The sequence below is a fragment of the Mauremys mutica genome, chromosome 1 (assembly GCF_020497125.1).
Source record: "Mauremys mutica isolate MM-2020 ecotype Southern chromosome 1, ASM2049712v1, whole genome shotgun sequence".
NCBI lineage: Eukaryota > Metazoa > Chordata > Testudines > Geoemydidae > Mauremys > Mauremys mutica.
In genome coordinates this window covers 82,156,048-82,181,670 of record NC_059072.1, presented here as the reverse complement: position 1 = coordinate 82,181,670, position 25,623 = coordinate 82,156,048, and the positions used below count along the sequence as shown (strand labels likewise).

Genomic DNA, 25,623 nt, shown 5'->3' with positions numbered 1-25,623 from the left:
CTAGTCAAGGAAAGAAAAAAAAATAGTTTGTCTGCTCTTCTGAGCTTTATTTTTACCACTAAATCTTTTTAAAGTCCAGGTCCTGCAACTGACTCCATACCCAATAGAGCCCTGTACTTGCACGAAGCTCCATTGGCTGACTTTAAGTCAGCAGGCACAATCCCTTTCAGAATCATGGTCTAAGTGCTTAAGTTAACACAATCCTGTTATAAACACCCACTTAGGCCTTGTCAAGCACTGTTTAACAAAAATGATGAAACAAGATTACATTTTTCCAGTTACATTTATTTTGGAACAGTAGCTACATAATTAATGTGACTATTAAACACAAATTAACATTGGGAATTACAGAAATAAATGCTGTACACTGATCTGATGTGACAGAACACTGTAGATGCAGTGTGATAAAAGAGGTCTTCAAACTCATTTGGAAAGCGATTGTAATTTATATTCAACCTTATTTCAATTTCCTGAAGCTAATGAAAAACATTTATTTAAAACTGCAAAGGGACCAGAATGTGAAAACTGCCTTTGCAAGCAAGGCATTCTCCCAAATTGAGTTCTTTAAAAATATTTTCACTTAGATTCTAGTGGTTCTATCTGAATCTCCACATCTTGTGCATCCATAGAAAAATTTACTATGAAATCTACATTTACCATGCAGTGGTATCAGGGATCTACAGTATTCCTGTAGAGACAGAATCAAAAATAACTGCTGTAACTCCAGTACCATAGTTTGAACTACATTAAAATGCTGGGATTTTAATTTTAACCACTATATTTTGTTTAGCAAATTTGTGGGCCTACATAGCTTTCGGGGAGTTGCTCGTGGTACATTATGCATTCTAGCATGTTGGCAAGGTGTATTTTATATATTTCACAACATAAAATTCTTGTATGGCAAGAGTGTCAGTGTCATTTTCCCCACATTTGACCATAATGGATGTTACTATATTATATACACATGCAAAGATTAAAAAAAACCATAATGGAAAAAGTATTAAAAACAACACTCAATTATGACTGTATGGTAATCAACCCTCTGGAGTGTTCATCCTGTACCTACACATAATTCAACCCCCTCCCTTATCTCAGACCACGATAGGGCCAGGCAAAGACTTGATGCATGTTTATTCTGATGTTTAGTTTATCGGTTGTTTCTGTAGGGAGGCCAGCGGGAACTGATGTCATAAGTCAATTCTTAGTGTAACAATTATTATTTTCATTATGATGTCGTATTATAGTGTGATGGGGCATGCATGCCCTGCACTGGGACTGCAGGGATTAATTCCTTTCTTTGGGCCGAGGAGGCCATGCCCCCTTGACGCTGCTGGGCATGCTCCAGTTGGAGACCAGGTATAAAAGGGAACAGCCCAGCTCATTCAGGGTGAACCACTGGAGAGGGAGGAGGTGTGCTGCAGGCTCTGCTGAAGGACCACTGGCACTTCACAATGTGGAGGCTAGCCAGACTGCGGTGACCAATGACCCTGAGGCTCCAGATGCCACAGAGGGACGAGAGACCATGGGAACCCTGAGATGACAAGCCATGGAGAAGCAGGTTGGAAGCAACCTAGGGAATCTTTGCGGGGAGGTGGTTGTAGACCCAGAGACTAGCTCATCTTGTTTTGGCCAGATCCCTGAGCTGGTGGCAGGCAACCCTGCTACTGACAGGGCCCTGGGCTGGGACCCGGTGGAGAGGGAGGGCCCGGGTTCCCCTAACCTGGCTGCCACCCACCCTGGGGTGGTGGCCCGTCTCACCAGTTCTATTGACTCTGTCTGCTAAGCCGCAAAGCCCGGCTTGTGAGGGCAGCTCTATTGACTCTGGCTGTTAGGCCACCCCTCCCTGATAGAGAAGGCGAGTATATTGACTTTGGCTGTTAGGCCGCACTACTCTGGGACCCAGGGGGGTCACTCAGACATGGCCATGGGGCTATAACAACCCTTGCCCCATCCCAAAAGGGTAACATCAAAGGGCTCAGACTAAATAGAGGCCCAGTGGGCTAGGCACTGCATAAGCAGAGTAAAAATCAGGGCCTTGTCTTGAAGCAATTACACTCTAAATAGACAAGAAAGATATTGGGTGGGGGAGGAAATACAGACACAGAGAGATGAACTGATTGGGCCAATGTCACCCAGCAAGCCAATGGCACATATGGGAGTAAAATCAACATCTTCTGACTGTCAGTATCTACTAGCTCATACTGCCTCTCACCAATAGAGCTCTAATAATAATACTTAGCCCTCTGTGTGTTCAAGCCACTGTGCGGACACTGATTAATCTTTGCCATCCTTATTATAGAAGGCAAACACTCTCTGTGCTGGTAGAAGAAGAGCAACAAAAATGAGATGTCAATGACCATGGGAAATGTAACTTTGAGGAGGAAAACTGCAACACACAGTTTTCTTAATATAGTAACATTTGATCTTAGTGATCATCTTCTATAGTGTTCATTCACTAACGGAGTCAGAAACTGTTCCCAAACGCCACCCCCTATTCAGTCAGGGTGATGTATTTGCTCTTACACCTATAATTTTGTATTCAGTGAAAAGAATCAGTTTGGAAATAATTTCTTCTGTCTTATGTGATGCTGTCAAAGGTAGGACAGAGTTTTGCTTTGCCATTAATGCTGGGTAACAACTATTTCAGCTTGAAGGAATGCCAGGTATTATCATTTGCAATCTTGACTAACTTGTCTTGGCATTAAAATGCCTTGCAGAGAATGCTGTCCTTGGAAAATGGAGATCTTAGGCCAGGTTCTCTGCCTTGCTGAGTTTACACTCAGGGTGGGTGGTGCTAAGGATCCCTGAGTCTTTTCCTGGCCCCAGCACAAGTCAGAGCAGTGTAGGGACTACTTTAACTTGCACACGTTGGAAAAGAGTCCCAGGGGGACTAGCCACCAACTGAGAATAGACAGAGCACAGAGCTTTCTGGGTATGTCTTCTCTCCACCCTTGCCCCAGAAGCTGCAGGGTGAGTAGCACACGAGACAAGCATGTCACCTGGGGAATCCCGAGCTGGGGAGATGTGGGTGGTTTCTGTTCCCTTTGTCCTTATGCAGTAGCACAAAGGGACCATAGTGTAGCAGACACTTCATGTCTATGCACTTGTTGGAGATGGGAAATTCACTGTTATATGCATCTGGCTGTTGTGATTGTTCTGCCCTACTGTTTGTATACTGAGGACTGCCAAAACTCATGATTTAACAAGACTCTATTTTAAAGAGCTAATCCCAAATGCGTCTTATGACATTTAATTCAAAACAGGAAACAATCAGACTACAGCCATAACCAAAACCCCAATGGCTCTATGCCTGTTCATGAAATCATTTGGACTGATGATGCCTCACCCAAATTGTTTTGCCAAAGAGGGAGGGGGAAAGTGTCCTTAGTGTCCTGAAATCTAGGTCTGGCAATTCTTTGTGTTCCTCTTTTTTAATTATGCTTCAGCTTTTGATCTAAATGAGATTTCTTTTTTTCTCCCTCACCTGGTTTAACTCCTCCAAGTTCGCAAAAAGTCCCCACAAATCCACATCCAAGAGGAACTCGTTGTTTTGCAGGTATTTCAGCGTATTCACAAATATCTTTAAAAAAGACAATAAAGCCATATTATTTATTATCTGTATTAATTCAACATTAACAAACCAATTAATTTGCAGAGGGCAGATAGATTTACCATATATTCCTTCATAAGCCGTAATTTCACTGGCAGACTACAAAATGGCTGGGCTCACACCATTTAGGAGCAAGTCTTTTTTGGCCTGCACAAAGCCTAAAAATAATGGGTTTTGGGCAGGAACTATGCAGTGACTGACGTGAGAGAATCCATACACAGCCACCCCACTGACTGCAACGTAGCCCCATCATGGCAGTTATTCTATTCTGTGGTCGGGAATGGGGGCTGAGGCCTCTTTAGACCTGTATGCGGGGGTTTATACCCACAGATCCATGCAGTTGCAGACCTGGTGGTCATGAACTCTGTCCTCTAACCTAGGCCCACCTCAGCTCTTTCCGTCTACCTCCAGGTTGCTGCTCGGTATGCTCCAGCATGGGGGGTGGAAGACTGCCACTAAGTAGCTGAATGGCTGTAGGGCCAAGGCTTTGAGAAACTGGATGGCTTGTTCAGTTTCTCTTCTTTTAGGGTGAATTTCAGTGGCGCTGAATGAATACTGAATACATTACACACCAGCTGCTGTAGCTTGGCTCTTTGGGGGTTGCACTGACTTACTGTGATTTCTACCAAACAATGGCTCCAAAGCAGCTAAAAATGAGCTGAGAAATATAATTTATTTAATGGAAATGGCTTTACTTGAAAACATGAATAAAATGCCTATTGATGTTGCCCAAGGTGCTAGGGGAGGGGTGAAGAGAGTGAATGCTGATGCTTATCCCTGCATTGGTCTAGCTGCCATGAATTAGTGATCTGAGAGCCTGAGAAAAAAAGCCACTTGAGGAGGAAATGCTCCATAGTCTCAAATCTCGGCTGAGCTTGATTAGAACAAGGGGAACATTTAATAGTGAGAAATATTTAGAGCAGCAAGAAATAAATGGAACTGTGAGAGTTGCCAAACTCTTTCATAAGCACATTTGTTTTCGCTGCTGGAGGATAATTAAAAACAGGGATGGGAGGGATGGTATGGGGGAGGGGAGGCTGTATCATTTGTGAGCCACACAGGGCCTACTACTGTATCTACCTGCCTTTCTCTCTAGGTTCTTACGCCTCACTCATCACCACGGAGTCTGTTTGCCTTGTAATACCCCCTGCCTAGCAGGAGAACTGCTTGCAGTTAGCTGAGCTCCTCAGCGATCCTCTACCACTTCCACTCTTTAAACAAATGTTTCTAGATGGCAGGACACTTTCATGCTGGCTTTTCCCAACTGTCCCATAACCCCCCCCCTTCCCATTTCTGACCATCATAATGGAGCTCTCTGTGCTCTTCCTCATCCACCTGACTTTGGAGCATTTTTTTCTTTGACTAAATGACATTTTCAGCATAAAACGTGCTTTTTAAAATGCAGTTCCTCCCTAGACCCTATCCTCCTTCCTTTGAGAAACCAGTGGTAGAGGTGGTGAGAGAGAGAGAGAGTGTGTGTGTGTGTGTGTAAACCCTCTTGATAGATCTTCCTTTATCACCTATAAAGGGATACTGCGTGGCCTAACTGTCAGTCATGCAGCCTTACCGCAGCTGGTTCGACTTTGAAGATGCTCCTAATTTTCCTCAGGATAAGATTAGGTTTGATTTGATTTTTTCTGCTGGGTGGGAGGCGAGCTTGAAATTACTGCAATACTAGAATTTTGGATTTTCAGGTTCTAGTCTGGATAACACAACTACAACCCATTAGTCCTCTTCAAGCTAAGCTATTAAAAGCCAGGAGTACAAAATGAAATGGGCTAGCAATAATGGAAAGTATAGCATTATGAGTCTGAAAGGGGAAGTGGAGAGAGAGTGAAAGACAGACTAAAATGGCCTCTGATGCTACTGGGAGTACAGAACGCACTGAACCAACAGAGATTGATGCAAAGCACTGAGAAGAGGTATACAGAGGAAAAGATTTCATCAGGATGAAATGAAAACCAGAGAATTGTGGAAACAGGTTTAGAAAACAAGACACGAGGAGCACAAAAGTATACAGCACAAAAGTACAAATAATTTCCATTGAGATATAAAGAAGGAGAGGTTATAGATGACTTTCTTCTTGTCCCACTGATGGCAGGACAAGCCCCATGTTTAATCTACTGGAGAAATAAATCCAAAGTTACCATCTTGAGAACCAATAAGCGATCCAGAAAGTAACTGCATTCACTTGTAAAAAGCTCCCACATAGCTTCTTTTTTCCTCATTTCTAATGGATCATCAGTGTCTTTCTCCTCAGTCTGTTGAGTCGTTATCATTTCATGCCAAGTTTTATTCTGTTGATTGGAGGAGGGGGTGGGGGAAGGAAAAAACCTTATACATTTCATGCAAAAGAGCTGACTGATAAATAAACTGTGGCAATCTTTATGCAATGTATTAAAATACAGTATAAATAACAGAATCAGAGAAATGTAAGGCTTCGAGAAGTCCCTTGTGCTGTGGTAGGACCAAGTAAACCTGGCCTGGATAACAACAGTTCTCAGCCTTTGGTTGGATGTTTAATAGTTAAAAAATAAAAATCTTGACATTTTACTCTTGAGTATTACAAAGCATATATATAATAATAGTAATGCAGAATAATTTTTTGAATTTATGTAGCACCTTCCATCCAAGGATCTCAGGATGGTTTGCAAACATTTTTTAATTTAACCTCACATCATCCCTCTAAAGCAGAGGTGTGTTATTCTAGCTGTTTTTCAGATGGTGAAATCAAGGAACAGAGACCTTCACAGTGTAGCTACACTGCAGCTGGGAGAGAGCCTCCCCGTGTGGAGGGAGACACTCGCGTTAGCTTTGCTTGAGCCAGCACGCTAACAATTGCAGTGTGGCCATTGCAGCATGGGGAGGAGTTCGGGCTAGCCCCCCGAACTCTGACCCACCGGCTCAGGCGGCTTGAACTCGGGCAGCTAGCCTGAGCCACTTCCAAGGCGCAACAGCCACACTGCTCTTTTTAGGGTGCTAGCTTGAGCGAAGCTAATGTTCTGAGCTGCAGTGTAGACATACTCTAAGTGACCACGGGCACATGAAGCCTGGCAGACCTGGGAATAAATCCCAAATTGCCTGTCTCCTAGACTTCTGTCTGAACCACAAGACTAACCACCTTTTGTTGTAACAATTATACCCTAAATTTATATACAGATTCTGCATGTAGATTGCCTATGTCGATTACTGGCATGGAAAAGATTAATTTTAAAAGGGACACAAAGAAGGGAAACAAGTTTTAAGTCCATTGGAGAGGACTATCAGTGCAATATACTGAGTATTTCAGTACCTTAAAACTGTGAAACTCATATCCGCTGCAGTCTGTGATCTTAATGGTTGAAAGACAGTTTTTCAGATCAGACATTTGCTTTTGCTTGTCTTTACTCTGTTAAAAGATAAATTCTACACGTTATAATTTAAAGAGGTAAATAATATGCTTATTAGCTTCAGTAATTTTGTTTTAATCTGCAAGGACCTCACCCTAATGTTTGGTTTCTTTGCCAACCCATGTACACATAGCCAGTGAAAGGAGTGCAGATGCAGCACTGTCATTTGCTTCTACATATTGGATATGGATAGGAGCCAAGGTCAAGGTGGCTCTTAGGCACAATGAGATTGAGTTGTACAGTGTGGTAGTCTTTGACTGTTGCTAACCCAGAATATCACAAGTAATAATGGGCTATTCTCAAAACCCATCTAGGAATAAACTCAGTTTGCTTTGCTCATGCAAAAATCAGTGATATGTGAACCAGGAAATCTATGAGGGTAAAAGTTTTTTCAAAATATTTTAATAAACTACACATTTAAAGTGACACTGTCTGGTCAAATTTGCCCTAACATTTAAGGTGCTTTTTTTTGGAAAAATAAGATTTTATGAACCCTAAAAGAGATTTTTCCATGAACTGAATAATAATAATAAAAGAATCAATGGATTTTAAAAAATGAACAAACATTGTTTGCAGCATTTGCACACCAAACCTCACAGCATTATGCTTAGTGCCACAAATATTTTAGAGTTTCAAAGTGAATGTTTACTTGACTGTGTTTCATATTTGCTTTCAGAGACCATTTGGGGGCTTGTACTTCATACTCTCAAAAATGAATTTTAAGATGAATGCTAGAATATTTGCCAAAAGGGCCTTTTGAAATGTGTATTTCATTATAATATTTGAAATTCACAGTTTGATCTGTGATGGTCAGTTCCATAAGATGTTCTATCAGTGAGCAGAAACAATGTGGCTTGCATTTTCTAATTAAGGCACTGATCCTGCAAACATGTCCATGAATAATCCCAGTGAACTCACTTTTGAGTGAACATCAACATTGATAACAAATGTTTCTTGCCATTTGAATAGCTTGTTTGTAGTTTGTTGCAAATTTTAAATATTTGAACCTCAAAATTCTTAGTCGCAGGTTACAATCCAACAAACACTTATGCACATGCTTAACTTTCAACATGCAAATAGTCCCATTCAAAAAGAGCAGACTGGCAGACTAACACCATAATAATGTATCCAATTATTTATGTCTTTAAAGAATTAACATGTGAATAATTTATTTACCTTTAAACAAAGTAAAGACAAACAAAAGCAAATATCTGGTCTAGAAAATTGGCTTTCAACCATTAAGATTACAGAATGTGACATATCAGTGTCACAGTCTTTACTAAGGTATTGAACTCAAGCAGACTACTCAAGTAGGTTAAGCTATATATGCATTAGTGTTTGCAGGATCGGCACCTATAATTGTAAGGATTATAAAGTGAAAGTGAATAAGGAAAAGTTATTTACTTGTTCCCATAATATAAGAACTAGGGGCCACCAAATTAAATTAATGGGCAGCAGGTTTAAAACAAATAAAAGAAAGTTCTTCTTCACACAGCGCACAGTCAACCTGTGGAACTCCTTGCCCGAGGAGGTTGTGAAGGCTAGGACTATAACAGGGTTTAAAAGAGAACTAGATAAATTCTTGGAGGTTAAGTCCATTAATGGCTATTAGCCAGGATGGGTAAGGAATGGTGTCCCTAGCCTCTGTTTGTCAGAGGGTGGAGATGGATGGCAGGAGAGAGATCACTTGATCATTACCTGTTAGGTTCACTTCCTCTGGGACACCTGGCATTGGCCACTGTCAGTAGACAGGATACTGGGCTGGATGGACCTTTGGTCTGACCCAGTATGGCCAGTCTTATGTTCTTATGATTTTAAAGTTAAAATGCCTAATATTTGCAACAAACTCTCACATGCTATTTGATTGGAGATGGAAATACTTGTCAAGAAATTTGTGAATAACTTTGACAAATACAACTGAGAATTTAGTTAACAGAAAAAGAAAGATATTATTCAGTGCAAATTGCTCACTCATCCTTAACTGTGAGAACAGGAAGGTGAAATTGACTAACTAAAAGTGAAATTTACTCATGTATTTTCATTATCCAAGCTGCCAGGAAACCAATGAAAAAATAAAAAACCTAAGCAGATAAAAGTAAAATAAATGTAAAATATTTAAATTTTTTAAATAATTTAGTTGTTGGCACCCTAGAAATGAAATTAAGGTGGTCTTTTTTTTAATGTGATTATTACCTGTCTGTTCAAATAAAGTTTCAATCTGCATCTACAGTGGTGTAACAGAAATCAGCTTTCCCTTAGAGTTCAACTTTACCCTATATAGAGAAGTACATTTAAAGTGTGTGTGTGATTTAATAACAATAAAATCACAGATTTCTATAGTGCTTTTACTGCTCTGAGGGACAAAGAAGTTTGAAGCCTCATTAGCTACCATAGCAGCATAGGAATCTGAGTTTGGTTTGAACCTCCTACAGTGGCGTCACTAATAAGAATAATTATACAGACCATTTATTACCATCTGAAACCAAAGACAGTGAATGTTATGGTAACTACTGTATTGCTGCTAAAGAAACAAAATGGGACAGTGAACTGATATAAACAAGGATACCGAAATTGTATCCTCTATGGAAAAACATTTTCATAGTTTAGTCATTTATTTATGTGAAAAAATATATGCATATACTGAAACAGTACAGAAAATATGGGATCCTCATCATTTTCCTGGTTTAATAATGCAAGCCATATATTCAGAAATATTTATTTTAAACAGTTTGGTAGCATCTGGTGTTGGAGCTACAGGAAGAGTTTTTATTCCCCATTGGTATTTGGGTGGTGGATGGCGGGGAGGAGAGGAGAATGCTTCAGAAGTTTTTTAAATGAATTATCATTGCTTTATTTATTGAAAAAGCTACTCTGAAAATTATCCGCACTTGTTTCATTGCTCTGTCCTAATTTCTTAAATCCCACTAATGCCAATGGGATTTAAGCACATATTAATTGCCCTGCTGAACTGAGGTCTAAATTGACAAATAAACAGGAATGTTTGTGCTCATGCAGGGAGAACAAAATGAGAACAAAGTGAAGACATGGCTCAAAAGATATTCACCTTAGCCCAGATCCGAGTTCATGTGTAAGTGAATAAATAGTAATAAAAAAAGATGGAGAAAAGTTGTTCTCTCTTGCCTAGAGGGCAGGACAAGAGGCAATGGTTCAAACTACAGCAGAGCAGATTTAGATTAAATCTCAGGAAAAAACTTCCTAGCTGTAAGAGCAGCAGGACAATGGAACAGACGAGCCTCGGGAGATTTTCAAAAGGAGGCTGGAGAGCCATCTGTCTTGGATGGTAGACACAACAAATCCTGCATCTTGGCAGGAGTTAGACTAGATAAGCAGTTCTCAACTCAGGGATTGCACACAGGTTTCTGGGGGTCCGCAAAGCAGGGTCAGCATTAGACTCACTGGGGCCCAGGGCAGAAAGCTGAAGCCGGAGTCCCACCACAGCGGGCCTGAAACCCAAGCCTAAGCAATTTAACTTCCCAGGGTCTCTTGCGGCATGGGGCCTCCTGCAGCATGGGGCTATGGGCAGTTGCCCTGCTTGATACCTCCTAATGCTGGCCCTGGCTTTTATATACAGAAAAACAATTGTTGTGGCACCGGTGGGCTGCAGAATTTTTATAGTATGTTGGTGGGGCCTCAGAAAGGCCCCCTCTAACTCTATTATTCTATGATTCAATGTGGTTACATGGGTCTGCCTGCACACATCAGCTTGCAGGATCCGGGCCCTACTAAGTATACCAAGGAAAATAATCATCTTGTTATGGGAATTTTTGAAGGAAGTCAGAACAGATCCATAAACTCTGTTGCAGCATTATGCCACTGGTAAAACAACGTTGACTAACATTAGGAAGTTGTCACATAGAAAAGAAATACTTTACAAAAATATATTGCCTGTTAAAGCTTTATTTATTAACTATAGGAACCAAATTTAGATAGAAAAGTAAAATAAAAAAATTAAGGAAAGGCCATTTAATTTTCACCAAACCATCCCTTTTCTATATTTTAAATCGTATTTCTAACACATAGTCCAACTGATGGGTTGAAGCTACTGCCCTTACGCATGTGAATTGCCACACGCATTTCAAGGGGGTTAATCATACAAATAAGGGAGTGGGATTCAACCCTTATTTTGTAACATTTTGGCCCCATTTCTAACATTTCAAGTATATGTGCTGCCATGTACTCTGTAAGGCTAGAAGGGACCATTAAAAAAAACCTAATCTGACCTCCTGCATAACACAGGCCAGAGGATTTCACCTTGCAAATATATGAACTGTGAAATACTTGTTGGTAAACTATTAATTTAACCTTTCTGAGCCATCAGTCTAGCTACGTATGTACTTATAGCCCTGATCACTATACTGTCTGAGTGCCTAAAGGAGCAGTAGGTTAATTTTAAATCTTTGATTAACGTTAAAGCACTCACTTTAAACATCTTTGGGTTCCTCAGAAGATCATTTTGAGTTTGTGACTAATATTGTTTTTCAAAATTACTTGTTGACAATAAATACAATAAAAAACCCCCAAGACCTAATTGCGCATAGGCAAGTGACTAACTTTCAAATGACCCCATATACATCTACAAATGGAAACAGCAGATCCTTTCAGTAGAAATTCATATATTATTTCATTCAGAGACATTTGAGAAATTTGATATACACAAATGGATCAGGAACAAGGTCTATGCTAGCAGATTGCATTGTAAGAGTGGGACCTTAGAGACAGGGTTAGGCTGGCTTTGTTCTTAGCAGGGCTCTTCAACTATTGGTAAATAGTATTTATTTCAACACATCAGATTTGTTTCATTGCAGCATGTTGCCTTCAGTTAACACCGCTGATTAAGTGATTTTTTACTCCAATACAGTAGGATACTTTAACAGGTACTTAACTTTAAGTATTTGAGTAGTCCCATTGTTAACTTCTTGACCTCAATGACATGTGGCCATAAGAAAGCAAGAGCTTTACAAGATTAAAAAGGAATTAGACGGTTGCATGAATAGCTAGAATGCTTGTAATTAAAGCCAACAAAAGTTTTGGAAGTGTTATAAAGCCTTGCACTCAGGGCTTAAACCAATTTATATCTATTAGAGATCAGGCTGAGACCTATGTAGGGGGTAGATCACCCCACAGATTACCTGGCTGAACTGGGGCATTTATTTTTGATTTCACTGGCCCTCTGTCTTTCTTCAGAGATAGTAAAATGAACAACCAAGTTAACCTTTCACAGCTTTAATCTGTGGGAAACTCTATTACAGGAAAAATTATGTTGTGAAATACTCACAGCTCCTTTTCTGGCAAACGGCCACCTTGGTTTTTTGGACTCTAATGAGTGAAATTAAAACAAATAAGTTGTTGGGCACAAAAACAAAAGGAAGATCATTAATATTATTTTGCGGCTCTTTTTTTTGAAGGAGACAAATAACGTTCTTAAGGAGAAGAAATAATTTATATTTAACTAAAATTTATCAGCTGTGTATTGGCAGTTTGTGAGGTTGAGCTAAACCCATTGATGGCTTTTGGAACAGGTCCCATGTGCAAGTGTGATGTGTACCAATGACTGGATTTTCAGAGCTGCTGAGTGCTCACAATTCTCATTGTCTATGTGAGTTGCAGGTGCTCAGCACTGCTAAAAACCCAGCTACATGATTGCAAGCTAATTTCTTACAATGACATGATCAATTAGACTTCACATTAGTTCTTTAAAATGACATCATTCAACTTTCAAGAACACTAGGCATAGCTGTTCATTACAGCATCTAAGGGCTTGTCCACTAAGTCCTGGTCTACACTGGGGGTGGGAATATCGATCTAAGTTACACAACTTCAGCTACGTGAAGTCGATGTACTTAGATCTACTTACCACGGTGTCTTCACTGCAGTAGGTCGACTGCTGACACTCCCCTGTCGACTCTGCCTGCACCTCTTGCTGAGCTGGAGTACAGGAGTCGATGGGAGAACGCTCGGGGGTCGATTTATCATGTCTAGACTAGACGTGATAAATTGACCCCTGCTGGATCGATCGCTACCCGTTGATCCGGCAGATAGTGTAGACATAGATAAGTTTATCAGACTAATTATACCACAATAGTTATACCAGTATAACTTCCCATGTGGACACTCTCTCTTATTCCAGAATAATTATATTGGTATAGTTATACCAGTAAATTTCCCCATGTAAACAAATCCTAATAATTTAGGCCCTGATTCATGAACACATGAGCTTAAGTATCATTGCATTAAAATTGAAGTTGAAAACCACATTTTAAAATCATGATTTAGACAACTGTCAATTTAATAGTTCCAAAATAATATCCCATAGGACTGTGCATCATTTGATATTCCTTAATAGCTCACTACACCTAGCCTAATTCCTGACCTTTTTAATGGCTAAAGAACCTAAGGACTTGTCTAGAGTGTTCTCCCATAGTGCATCTTCAGCAGATGCGCTACAGTGGTGCAGCTGTGCCAATGTAGCACAGTAGTGTAGACTAGCCCTAAGAAAAACAATCTATATTTGCCTGGGCTTGAGAAAAGCGGTGAGGTATCAAGCAATAGGAATATTAAGCCACTGAGATCTATAGTTTGACTCACCTTATTTATCTCACAGAATTTCTTTTGGAGTAAGTGGCTTATAAACTAACGATGATGCTAAACACCAGTACCACTGTAGGCAGAATTCACTGATCACCTATATTATACAGCTGATCAGCAAAGAAGACTGATAAGAGTAAATCCACAGTGAATTTGCATATTCGCACCTGGCAGTTTCAACTCTGAATGTCTGAATCCTGAGGGATGTTGGTTTATGCCCCAAGTATAATTTAACTTTTTTTTGAAAAATATAAATGTATGCGTAGTTTAAAAGAATCAAAACCCACCCTGTACTTGACCTGCGTTTAGCAGCAATGGTGAGCGTTGCAGGTAGTCAGCTGCATCGTCTGACACTAGGAGATCTCCAGGGAACACCTCAAGGCCGGGCAAGCTTACCACCACAGAGCTACGTCTGCGTTCTGCTGATCTACATGAACTACAAGAGAAAAAACTTCAGAGCCTCTCCTAATAGTATTACATAGGTGATTTATTTAGTGCTCATTGCTAATAATAAGCAACCGCAAGCAAAAAACCCAAAAGCACACTTGGGCTCTGTATAATACATTAAAAAAATAATTTAATGAGCAGAAAACTGGACCCCATGCTGAAAACGCCCTGCTCTCTCTTGCTGGCACTAACATTGTCACTCCTAAAAAAACAGGCATGCCAGACACACCCTAAGAAGTCTTGAAAGACAAAGTATTAAAAGCAGCAAAGAGTCCTGTGGCACCTTATAGACTAACAGACGTTTTGCAGCATGAGCTTTCGTGGGTGAATACCCACTTCATCGGATGCATGTAGTGGAAATTTCCAGGGGCAGGTATATATATGCAAGCAAGAAGCAGGCTAGAGATAACGAGGTTAGTTCAATCAGGGAGGATGAGGCCCTATTCTAGCAGCTGAGGTGTGAAAACCAAGGGAGGAGAAACTGGTTCTGTAGTTGGCAAGCCATTCACAGTCTTTGTTTAATCCTGAGCTGATGGTGTCAAATTTGCAGATGAACTGAAGCTCAGCAGTTTCTCTTTGAAGTCTGGTCCTGAAGTTTTTTTGCTGCAGGATGGCCACCTTAAGATCTGCTATTGTGTGGCCAGGGAGATTGAAGTGTTCTCCTACAGGTTTTTGTATATTGCCATTCCTAATATCTGATTTGTGTCCATTTATCCTTTTCCATATAAATTGGATAAATTCATGGTGGCTAAGTCCATAAATGGCTATTAGCCAGAATGGGTAAGAATGGTGTCCCTAGCCTCTGTTCGTCAGAGGATGGCGATGGATGGCAGGAGAGAGATCACTTGATCATTGCCTGTTAGATTCACTCCCTCTGGGGCACCTGGCATTGGCCACTGTCAGTAGACAGATACTGGGCTAGATGGACCTTTGGTCTGACCCGGTACGGCCTTTCTTATGTTCTTATGTTATGTTATGTTCCGTAGAGACTGTGCAGTTTGGACAATGTACATAGCAGAGGGGCATTGCTGACATATGATGGCATATATTACATTGTGGACGTGCAGGTGAATGAACCAGTGATGGTGTGGCTGATCTGGTTAGGTCCTGTGATGGTGTCACTGGTGTAGATATGTGGGCAGAGTTGGCATCGAGGTTTGTTGCATGGATTGGTTCCTGAGCTAGAGTTACTATGGTGCAGTGTGCAGTTCCTGGTGAGAATATGCTTCAGGTTGGCAGGTTGTCTGTGGGCGAGGACTGGCCTGCCACCCAAGGCCTGTGAAAGTGTGGGATCATTGTCCAGGATGGGTTGTAGATCCCTGATGATGCGTTGGAGGGGTTTTAGCTGGGGACTGTATGTGATGGCCAGTGGAGTCCTGTTGGTTTCTTTCTTGGGTTTGTCTTGCAGTAGGAGGCTTCTGGGTACACGTCTGGCTCTGTTGATCTGTTTCCTTATTTCCTCGTGCGGGTATTGTAGCTTTGAGAATGCTTGGTGGAGATTTTGTAGGTGTTGGTCTCTGTCTGAGGGGTTAGAGCAGATGCAGTTGTACCTCAGTGCTTGGCTGTAGACAATGGATCGTGTGGTGTGCCTGGGATGGAAGCTGGAGGCATGAAGGTAGGCATAGTGGTCGGTAGGTTTTCGGTATAGGGTGGTGTTAATGTGACCATCACTTATTTGCACCGTGGTGTCTAGGAAGTGGACCTTCCATGTAGATTGGTTCAGGCTGAGGTTGATGGTGGGGTGGAAGCTGATGAAATCGTGGTGGAATTTTTCTAGAGTCTCCTTCCCATGGGTCCAGATGATGAAGATGTCATCAATGTAGCATAGGTAGAGAAGGGGCATGAGTGGATGAGAGCTGCGGAAGCATTGTTCCAGGTCAGCCATAAAAATGTTGGCGTATTGTGGGGCCATGCGGGTGCCCATAGTGGTGCCACTGATCTGGAGATATATATTGTCATCAAATTTGAAATAGTTGTGTGTGAGGATAAAGGCACAGAGTTCAGCAACCAGTTGTGCTGTGGCATCATCAGGAATACTGTTCCTGACAGCTTGTATTCCATCTGTGTGTGGGATGTTTGTGTAGAGAGCCCAAATCCATGGTGGCTAGGATGGTGTTTTCTGGAAGGTCACCAATGCATTGTAGTTTCCTCAGGAAATCAGTGGTGTTACGGAGAGTATTAAAATACGGAAAGTATTAAAATATACAGTGCTGTCATAATTTTCCCCACTACTTGTGATACTATATAAAAAGAATTATAACCTCGTGTATACTACCGTATTATCACTAATGTGTCACCGCTGTTGCACAATTTCACTAAATCTGATACAAAGTATGTTATGTAAGGTATAAATGCAAAAGTTGTAATCTGCTAAATTTGATAATCCTGTTTATATGCATATATCATCTTTGTATCCGAAGTTAAGAATATTTGCTATATATTTGTATCTCAAGCACGTGTGGTGCTCCTGGGTGATACCCCCAGACAGATATTCATCAACACTAGCCAGCCTGAAGAACAATCAACTATTCCAGGGACCCTCCTGAAAACATCTGATGACTCAGCAAGGCATATAAGGACATGAGATCTAAGACTCCATCTTTTACCAGTAACTTTCCATGCTCATGTGAACCTGTACCCCATGTTGGCCAGTAACTTTCCATGCACATGGGCTGAGCTATAAACTGCAAGCTGTGACATGACTGCTTTGTCTTCATTCCTGCTCCACATCTCTGGACATGATTTCTAACAAAGGAGAGCTTTGAACAATGGACTGAGGACCTCCAATCTAATGGGTGAATGAGAGAGACTTATTACAAGTTAGCAGATTTAACATCACTGCTATTATTCTCACCTGCAAACTGTGAAACCAATTGTAATGTATATGATTCCTTTAACCAATTAATAACTCTCTCCTTTTCTTTTTATATTAATAAACCTTTAGTTTTTAGTTATTAAAGAAACTGGCTACAGCGTGATATTTCGTAAGACCCAAAGAATACATATTGACTTGGGGGAGTGGTTGATCCTTTGGAATTAGAAGAATCTTAAATATGATGACTCTGGTTTTCAGTAACCGCTCATCAAAAAGACTTGATATTTGAGTGGTGGGAGGGGCTGGATTGCCTAAGGACACTATGTTCTTAGTTTCTTGTTAAGCAGTGTGGTGATACAGGAACTCACTTTTACTGGCTTGGTGAACTCTAATGTTAGAATAACCAACAGTTTGGGGAGTATCTGTCCTATTTTTTATCAGTGTGCCCTGAGTGTGGCATTCTCATTTGCAACCCACACCAGGCATGGCCCACACTGTTCCTTTTACAATGGATTAAAATAAAATGGACTCCTGCAGCATGTTTTCTTTATAATGTATCAGGTTTTATGCAGTCCCACTGAATTATTGTATACGTATTAATAGGTAATAGGTAAAAAGACTTCTATATATTAGCCAAAAGGAGCATTTAATAAAAGAATAAGGCACCTTGTCTAGTAAGATACCCATAGAGTTTACAACGAAGGCCAGGGATTGAAAATTTAAGAGCGGAGAAACAAAAGGTTAAAGTTCTTGCAGAAGCATTTAAATGCATTCAGTGATTCACTTTGAAGCCCCTACAAGCGAGTGCTTGAATAAAGAATAGGATAGCAGCACCTTGGGATGGTAACTAAGTCCACACCTGGGTGTAGGAACCTTTGGGCTGCATGGATAAAGAGGGGCTGATTTAATCTTTGATGTAACTCAGCTGATTTCAAAACAAGCTAGAAAATCAGAAAAGAATTTCATGGGATTTTTAAAAAGTTTGAGTATACCTTTGAATATGTCACTTCCTTTTGGCCGTTTTGCGATGGTTTCATGTTTATAAATCTCTAGAGAGTGTTCAGTCAAAGTTGGTAATTACTCAAACAGTTTCTAACCCTCTTAATTTGCAGTATAATATGCCTTCACATGCTCGCTAGTGTAAGGCAAGCAGCTCTTTTCAACTGTTGTTACTAACAGAAGGCTATTCCACTTTTTGTTAGAGCCGATGCCAGGGGAAGTGGGAGTTGTTAATTTAAATGTAAGTATATGTGTTAGACGGAATTTCATTTTCAAATGTATTGTTAATGTTTTGGTTTATAGTGAGGCTCTGAGATTTATTTCTCATGTAATCCAACACTAATTCTTAGATTGTAAACTCTTTGAACTGGGACCTTTTGTCATGTGGCTGTGAACACAGTGCCTAGCACAGTGCCCTGACTGGGCTCTCGACATGCTACTGCATTGCAAATGTTCAGTGATGATAACAGTCATGGTCCTAGAGCCCAGTTTTATAACTGCTTCTGAAACTACTTTTAATTCCAGTCACGGTAACCTTGAAGACACTTATTTTACAGTACGAGCCAGCTGCTGCAACATAATGGGCAATAAACAACTTCATGTGGTATAACGGCTAAATTGTAAAGATCGGCAGATTTCCATCACCTTGGATTCATGATACCAATTTAGAAAATTCTGTTACTGATCTTAAAAAGTAGCTAATGACAGTCAGTTTTGACACTGAGTGCTAGGTTATTGACAACAGTGATGACAAACAACCGGTAGCTCTTTGTCATTCTTGGTAATCAAATTAAACGGTAGCATAATCAAAAATCAGGATACAGTTCTTCATTTTCAAAGACACGTGCGTCTAACTGAGCTCATCATTTAGGCGTGCAAATCTCCTACATATATATGCAAGCTGAGGACACGTGTGTATGTCTACTGTAGACGTAGGCAGGCAACCCCAACTTGGATGTATGCATCAGTGACTTGCATGCCTAAATCATGCATGCACACGTAGATGTGTAAATCTGTCACCATCTGAACCAAAGTTTATATTGGGTTCTTTTGCTGGTTTTACTGGAGAAAAAAAGCTGGAATCTTGTGCAACTGAATTACCGGAGTTGGAGGTCTCTACATAGAAATGCAGCATTTCACCATTATTTTCTGCCTACAGAGTGTTTGCATTTTCTTCAGGATTTTTTTTTCTTGGGAGGAGGGGAAGAATTTCATGACTAAGTGCTTGAATGAAAGGATTGTGTTTACCATAGGGATGAACTGAAGCGCAACAAGGGTGGCAAATATTTGTGCAATAATTCTTCCTTTAAATCTGGTTTGCCAGTGAAACAACACAATGTCAACGGTTTGTATTACAAAGTTATTGAAAATGATTAAAAACCTTTAAGTAAATCAGGATCTGGAAAAATCAAACATACACTATGTACAATCTCTCCTAGCAATGGAATGAAACTTCACATGGTATGTTTTTAAGGTGTTCACTTTGATGTGTTCATAATTTTGACATGCATCCGACGAAGTGGATATTCACCCACGAAAGCTCATGCTCCCAAACGTCTGTTAGTCTATAAGGTGCCACAGGACTCTTTGCTGCTTTTACAGATCCAGACTAACACGGCTACCCCTCTGATACATCATTTTCTCTTAACTACACCTATATCATGCACCATATTTGATTTAAAAAATGCTTTCAAAGCTGTTACTAAAATAAATCTAATTTATGTAAGAATAAAAACAATTAGCTCACAAAGATCAGCATTGTAGGATGTGTGCAGCACTAAATTAGAATGTGGCCAATTGCTCCAACAATATTATAAGCAAGTTCATTTGCAGGGCACAAGGGAATGAACAGGATTTCAAAAATGGATAGGCCTATGTCCCATATCCCAGTGAAAATGGACTGTTCTGGTTACACCTGAGAACGAGAGGCGTGTCTCTTGGGGAGGGTGGGAGGAGGAAAGCTTGATCATTTGGATAGTAAATTCCACAGCATGTCAATGGAATGGGGTAGGGTGAAGATGAACTCATAGTAAACTGAGAGGAAAGGGCAAGTCCATTAGGATTGCAGGTGCAGGGATGCGTCTCTGCCCTATAGGCTCTTCTGACTGATCTGTGAAGTAGTGCTAAGAGTGATACAGCCAGCCCTCACAGCAGCCTTCTAACTGGAGAATTCTCTGACACTCCAACAGCATTTCTTCTGGCTGTGATACCAAGGGATTAGGGTTGAATTAACTGATTCGGGTAAAATCAGTTGAATAAATGCTTTGCTGAGAACTTGAACCAAATCCAATTACTGAACTTCAAAATTTTGTTTAAAACAAAAGAAAACAGTAACTTTTTTTCCCCCTTACAGCTCTGCATACCTTAATTTTGGCCAGAATGAGAAGTAGAGATAATGATGTACCATCAAAATCATAAAATATTCTCACAGTATTTCCTATCCGTGAGTATACAACTCATTCTGTAAAGTTTCCACTCTGATTTCTTGATTAAACAGATCCAGATGAGACTGGATGTAATTCAGATACACTTGGAGAGCCAGATTCTCAGCTGGCGTAAATTAATGCAGCTCCAATGAAATCAACTAAATTACCCCAGCTGAAGCTCTGAGTACTAAACTTTTGTCCAATTCAATCATCAGAAGCTTTCAGATCTACCCACTAGCAGATAGATTTTAGCAGAACTATATCTCCGGCTCATACAAACATTCATGCTATTACTGGGCCTGTATCTATGCAGTGTTGCTCTGACACAGACAGATCAGAATGGCTATTCCCATAGTAACTGTTAGTCTCGTGTTTGCTGAAAGCTCCAAAGACTGAAATATGGGTTGGGATTTACAGCAATTCAGATAATGTGGGGAATTGGCCCACCCATGAGCCATATGCTTTTAAACACATGCACACGCACACTGGAACATGTCTTAGCAATTTCCTTCCCATGTGAGGCATTGAACAAATTAACCTCCACTTTTGACATTCACTCACTCCCTTAGGTATTGGCAGGTCTCTAATGTAAGTCCTATTAAAATCTAGTCATGAACTCATCACTTGAATGTTGTTTGTGAGGCTATTCCTGCTGTTTAGTTTAGTTTAGTTTAGTTTCTGGCCATCGAGAAACATCACCAACCTAGCATTAGCAGTTTTACTGGTCCTGCATCTTCCATATATCCCACCTAAAATGTTCAAGGTACTGTTCATTAAAATGATTATAACACCAGGAAACAAGGAACTGATATGTAGGGGGGTGCTGGTGACGCTTATCTTGTTTTATGTTCTTGTTTAGGGTGACCAGATAGCAACTGTGAGAAAACCGGACAGGGGTGTGGGGGGGTAATAGGCGCCTATATAAGAAAAAGTCCCCAAAATAGGACGGTCCCTTTAAAAACAGGACATCTGGTCACCCTATTCTTGTTGCTATTTTTGTTTGTTGTGTACGTAAAATTCAGGTGCGCAAATATTTACAGAAAGGAGACACAAAAGGAGTACAAGTGTGGCTGAAGCAAATTCAGTTTGAAATTCAAGTTAATATTCCCTGAAAATTCTTTGTGGTATTCACCCAAATCTTCTAAGAGCTTAGTGAGATCGGTTACAGCAAACTGCACTTTACAACTCCGTATCATGGCTGCAAGCTGCTGTGCTAACTCTTCAAAGCAGAGAATCCAAGTATTCGTTTTGGTCTGGAGGGTTAACAATCCCTTCACCTAGCAGTAATCCTTCATCCGATTCTCTTGTGAGAACAATATAGAGCTGTTCTGCTAGTTATTCTCCAAAGCTATTTTAGAAAAAAAATCACTCGAGATTTTGGGATGTTTTACGTTCTTCAACAGATGAAATCTGACACTAGTTAATCCAAATGGCTGGACCTGCTTAGCAATTCAAACCTATTGTGTAGCTGTCCCAGACAGTCCAACTGAAACATTGTGCAAACATATCAGGGCATGTCAGAGAGAGGGCCTCTCAAATAAATGTCATTAACAAGCTTCAGTATAAACTAACTAGTGATCCTGTAATTTAAATGTGAGTTTTCTATGCATGCATGTACAGTGAGTGTTCTACGAATAGGACTAAATTTAAAAGAATAATGGATTTCAGCTTAGAATAAGATAAAACAAAGACTTACGTACCTTGATATAAGTAGTTCCTTTTTCTGAAAGAAAGTGAGACGTTGTTACTTGTTATGAAAGACAGTAATCTAGTCTTTTTTTAAGGAGCATCAGTTTCCAATGGAAATAGGATTCCAGACTCTAATATGGGTCTAATTGATTATTTCCTGAAAGGCGTTTATGAGGCAATGGGTCCAGAACTCATTTGACAGCAATAATATCTTTCTATATTGAGGGGAAAAAAAATAAAGTAAAGCTATTTAGATTTAAATAAAAAATATATTTTGGGCCCTGATTCAGTAGCGCATTTAAACACATGCTTGAGGCCTGGTCTACACTAAGAAGGGGGTTCGAATTAGGGTACGCAAAATCAGCTACGTGAATAGCGTAGCTGAATTCGAAGTACCCTAATTCGAACAACTCACCCGTCCACACGCGGCGGGGTCGAACTCCGCGGCTCCCCCGTCGACTCCGCCAACTCCTTCTGACGAGGTGGAGTACCGGAGTCGACCGCGGCGCTTCCGGAGTTCGAACTATCGCGTCTAGATCAGACGCGATAGTTCGAACTCCAAAAAGTCGAACTCTCCGCGTCGAACCGGCAGGTAAGTGTAGACGTAGCCAAGTCCACCTTTATTCAGCAAAGCATGTGCTTAAGTGCTTTGTGGAAGGGGGCTGGACTGAATCACATAGAATCAAAGAACTGGAAGGGACCTTGAGAGGTCAACTAGTCCAGTCCCCTGAACTCATGGCAAGGCTAAGTATTATCTAGACCATTCCTGACAGGTGTTTGTCCAACCTACTCTTAAAAATCCCCAATGATGATTCCACAACCTCCCTAGGCAATTTATTCCATGCTTAAAGTTAATCATTTACTCAAGTGTTTTACTAATACAGGGCCTTACTCACCAATTGTGAAGGAGAAACCTTCCTTCCTTCCTAACAGACACAGGTCTGTCACATCTTACGCTGGGGTTACGTTCCGCAGTCAGCGTGTAAAGCAAAAATCTCGTATAGTCAAAATTACATTGAGTGTAATGGTGGGCGGAATCACCCATACTACAGGTACAGTATTAAAATTGTTATTTTTCTTTTTGTTTTTGTTTTCGCCGACCGCATAAAGCTGAAATTGCGCATGTTAAATGCGCGTAAGATGCGACAGACCTGTATTGGTCTATTTAAGCAATGGGACCCAGGTCAGGCTGTGGTTAAATCGGACAGGCCCTGGTTTAGTTTGCCCATAATTTACTTTGAGATATAATTCAAGCATACAGAGCTGAAGAAGGGGACGGACTATTCCATTCCAGCTCATGTTACCTGAACGCATGCCTGCTGAGTAGTGTTAAGCTGGGAAACTTGTTCTCTTCCAGGCAGGGTAGCAGTGTTGACCTTCCAACATTTTTGAAACACTGGCTCAGAATTACCATTGCTGAGCTGATCTTTTTGATGTGGTAGCTTTGATTTGAGGTCAAAAATCTCCAAAGCAGCTAATGGAGTTTCAGAGTTTTCTTTGGAAGACAGCAATTTTTCATGAATGCAGGAGGGTAATGAAAACGAGGAAGAGGAACAGTACATAGTACACCGAGGTGGACTTTTACAAATATGCCGCAGTGAACCAGCGTGTTCCCTCTGGCTTCCCAACCTAGTGCCATCAAAGTGCTCCTGAAGTCCTGAAGCTTGCGAGACAGAGGCCACACTATTTCTTAACCGCCTTAGCGTTGGGGAGGTGGAAATTCTTCCTGGAGCATGCCTGTCAAACTGGAAAGGTGCACTGTAGCTTTCCTCTTGCTCCTTCGATGGAACCTTTAGCAGGATTGGAGGCTCACTGCAACTTCTTCTCTGGACGCAGCCAACTGGTGACATGTTACAGTCCATACCAATTGAGATAGCCCTTGTTTCGCAGAGCTGGAAGACGTCACTTTCTGAGTCACTGTTTCCTGACAAATCAACATTCTCTTCATGTGGGTCAACCTTCTTGTTTAGATGACATTCTGCTTTGGGGTAAGTTTCGTCATCCAGTTCCAGAGAATAATCACAAACTGGTTGTTGCATCCTTTAGCTACAGCATGCAGACCTTTGGGTGTTATCAGTTAGAAAGAACACAATCAGAAAAGAAATATCCATTCTCATACTGAATGTTCCCAATGTAACCTCATGTACTTCATATCCCTTTTTAATTAATTATTATCTCTTGTTGAAAACCAGGTGCTGTTTAAGAATAGGACTGAAAAACAAATTCCTGACCACTATTCTTTGATGTCACAAAGCTCTTTTAAATCATTATTTGTATTTACTATACGTTGACATGTTCAGTTCTTGTGTAACTGCATTTACTAAAGTCAATGGAATTTAATATAACTCTAAGTCAATGCAGTTGGCCCAGGGATAAATTTGACCTATGGATTTAAATGGTCAAAAGTGACTAGTGATTTTTGGGTGCTCAATTTGAAATGCCGTAAAGGGCCCTGCTTTTCAGAGGGATAGTCAGCACTTTCTGAAATCAGATGCCTCACGTTGTTCACCAAAAATCACCAGTCACTTTTGAAAATTAAAAAATTCATGATCGTTAAAAAAAAAGGACTTCTTTCCTATTTAAGGGGCTCAAAAACTGTCTCTGTCTCTCACTGCATATTATAACAGATACATAACTGCATGGTAGAATGGGTGTTCTATAAACATATAACTATCCTCCTAAAGAGCCAGCTGTAGAAAATATGTAGGGGTTGAAAAATCTAGCTTTGTTTGGTATCTCTGTTTCCTTGTTAGAACTTTTGATTCTCCTCTTGCCACACACATTCTTTCCGTGTTTTATGTGCACTTACATTTAATATGCCAGCATGTACAAATAAAGAAACAGAGATAGATACATTGATAAAGATGCATATGTGTAATTATAGCCCAGTGTGTGCAAATGCTAAACATTTCACCATAAAAAAGAACAATAATTGTTGAGTACTATTGAACTTTGAGCATTTGGGGAATTGATTGGTACAAAGTTAGTTCATGCAGGGGCTCCTGTGGTTTAAGATGACTGGGGAAATCTAAAATGTTCAATGATCCTGAAATTCATCCTTCCACCTCTAGTGTGAGGCTTTGTGCGTATTGTCCTTATTAGTATGATGGGCTGTGACATAATACATGTCATTATAGTACAGTTCTCCAGAGTCAGACTCAGCATTTTAGGGTAGGACTGCCTTTCCATGGACTATTGCATTTGATGCTCTCCTGGAAAGTGCCATGTGAATCTAAGGTACTTTGTTCAGTGCTCAGATATAACAACGGTGGGCACTGTAGATATACCTGCAAAAGATATGGACTCTCACCTCCCATGATCATTCCCCTATAGCAATTTTTCTCCATGTGAATATTCAGATTTTCTTATAAGGCAGTTTTGCTTGTAGCATAGAGGGCTTTAGGATGGGTATCTGAAAAGACCCTGTTCTAAAAGGTTTCAGGAGCAAATAAGAGTTTCACTAGCTCAGAGGCCCTGCAGTGGGGCGGCTGCTCCACTCCTGGAGAACAGGGGTTAAAATAGACAAGCTAGGCTGATTGCAGTAGCAGCCACAGCTGTGGCCAGCTCAATTAGGGCCCAGCTGGCCCTGATAAGAAGGCTGTGGGCCAGAAGCTGGAGGAGTCTCTCTCCAGCCTTGGAGAG

The 25,623-nt window shown here is 40.6% G+C and overlaps 1 protein-coding gene across 5 annotated transcripts in view; it reads right to left on the bottom strand.

Moving 5' to 3' along the window:
• PLEKHG7 (pleckstrin homology and RhoGEF domain containing G7) overlaps positions 1-25,623 on the bottom strand; it is a 96,854-nt gene that overhangs the window by 29,380 nt on the left and 41,851 nt on the right. For 4 of the 5 annotated variants that reach the window (XM_045002179.1, XM_045002182.1, XM_045002180.1 and 1 more), the window contains 7 exons: positions 23,286-24,042; positions 21,993-22,015; positions 13,893-14,041; positions 12,296-12,336; positions 6,903-6,998; positions 5,758-5,907; positions 3,485-3,580 (listed from right to left, as the gene is read on the bottom strand). In XM_045002179.1, coding sequence (XP_044858114.1) covers positions 3,485-3,580; positions 5,758-5,907; positions 6,903-6,998; positions 12,296-12,336; positions 13,893-14,041; positions 21,993-22,015; positions 23,286-24,020 — 1,290 coding nt within the window. In that variant the 5' untranslated portion in view covers positions 24,021-24,042. The remainder of the gene's footprint in view (positions 1-3,484; positions 3,581-5,757; positions 5,908-6,902; positions 6,999-12,295; positions 12,337-13,892; positions 14,042-21,992; positions 22,016-23,285; positions 24,043-25,623) is intronic. The other variant, XM_045002184.1, reaches the window with a different exon arrangement.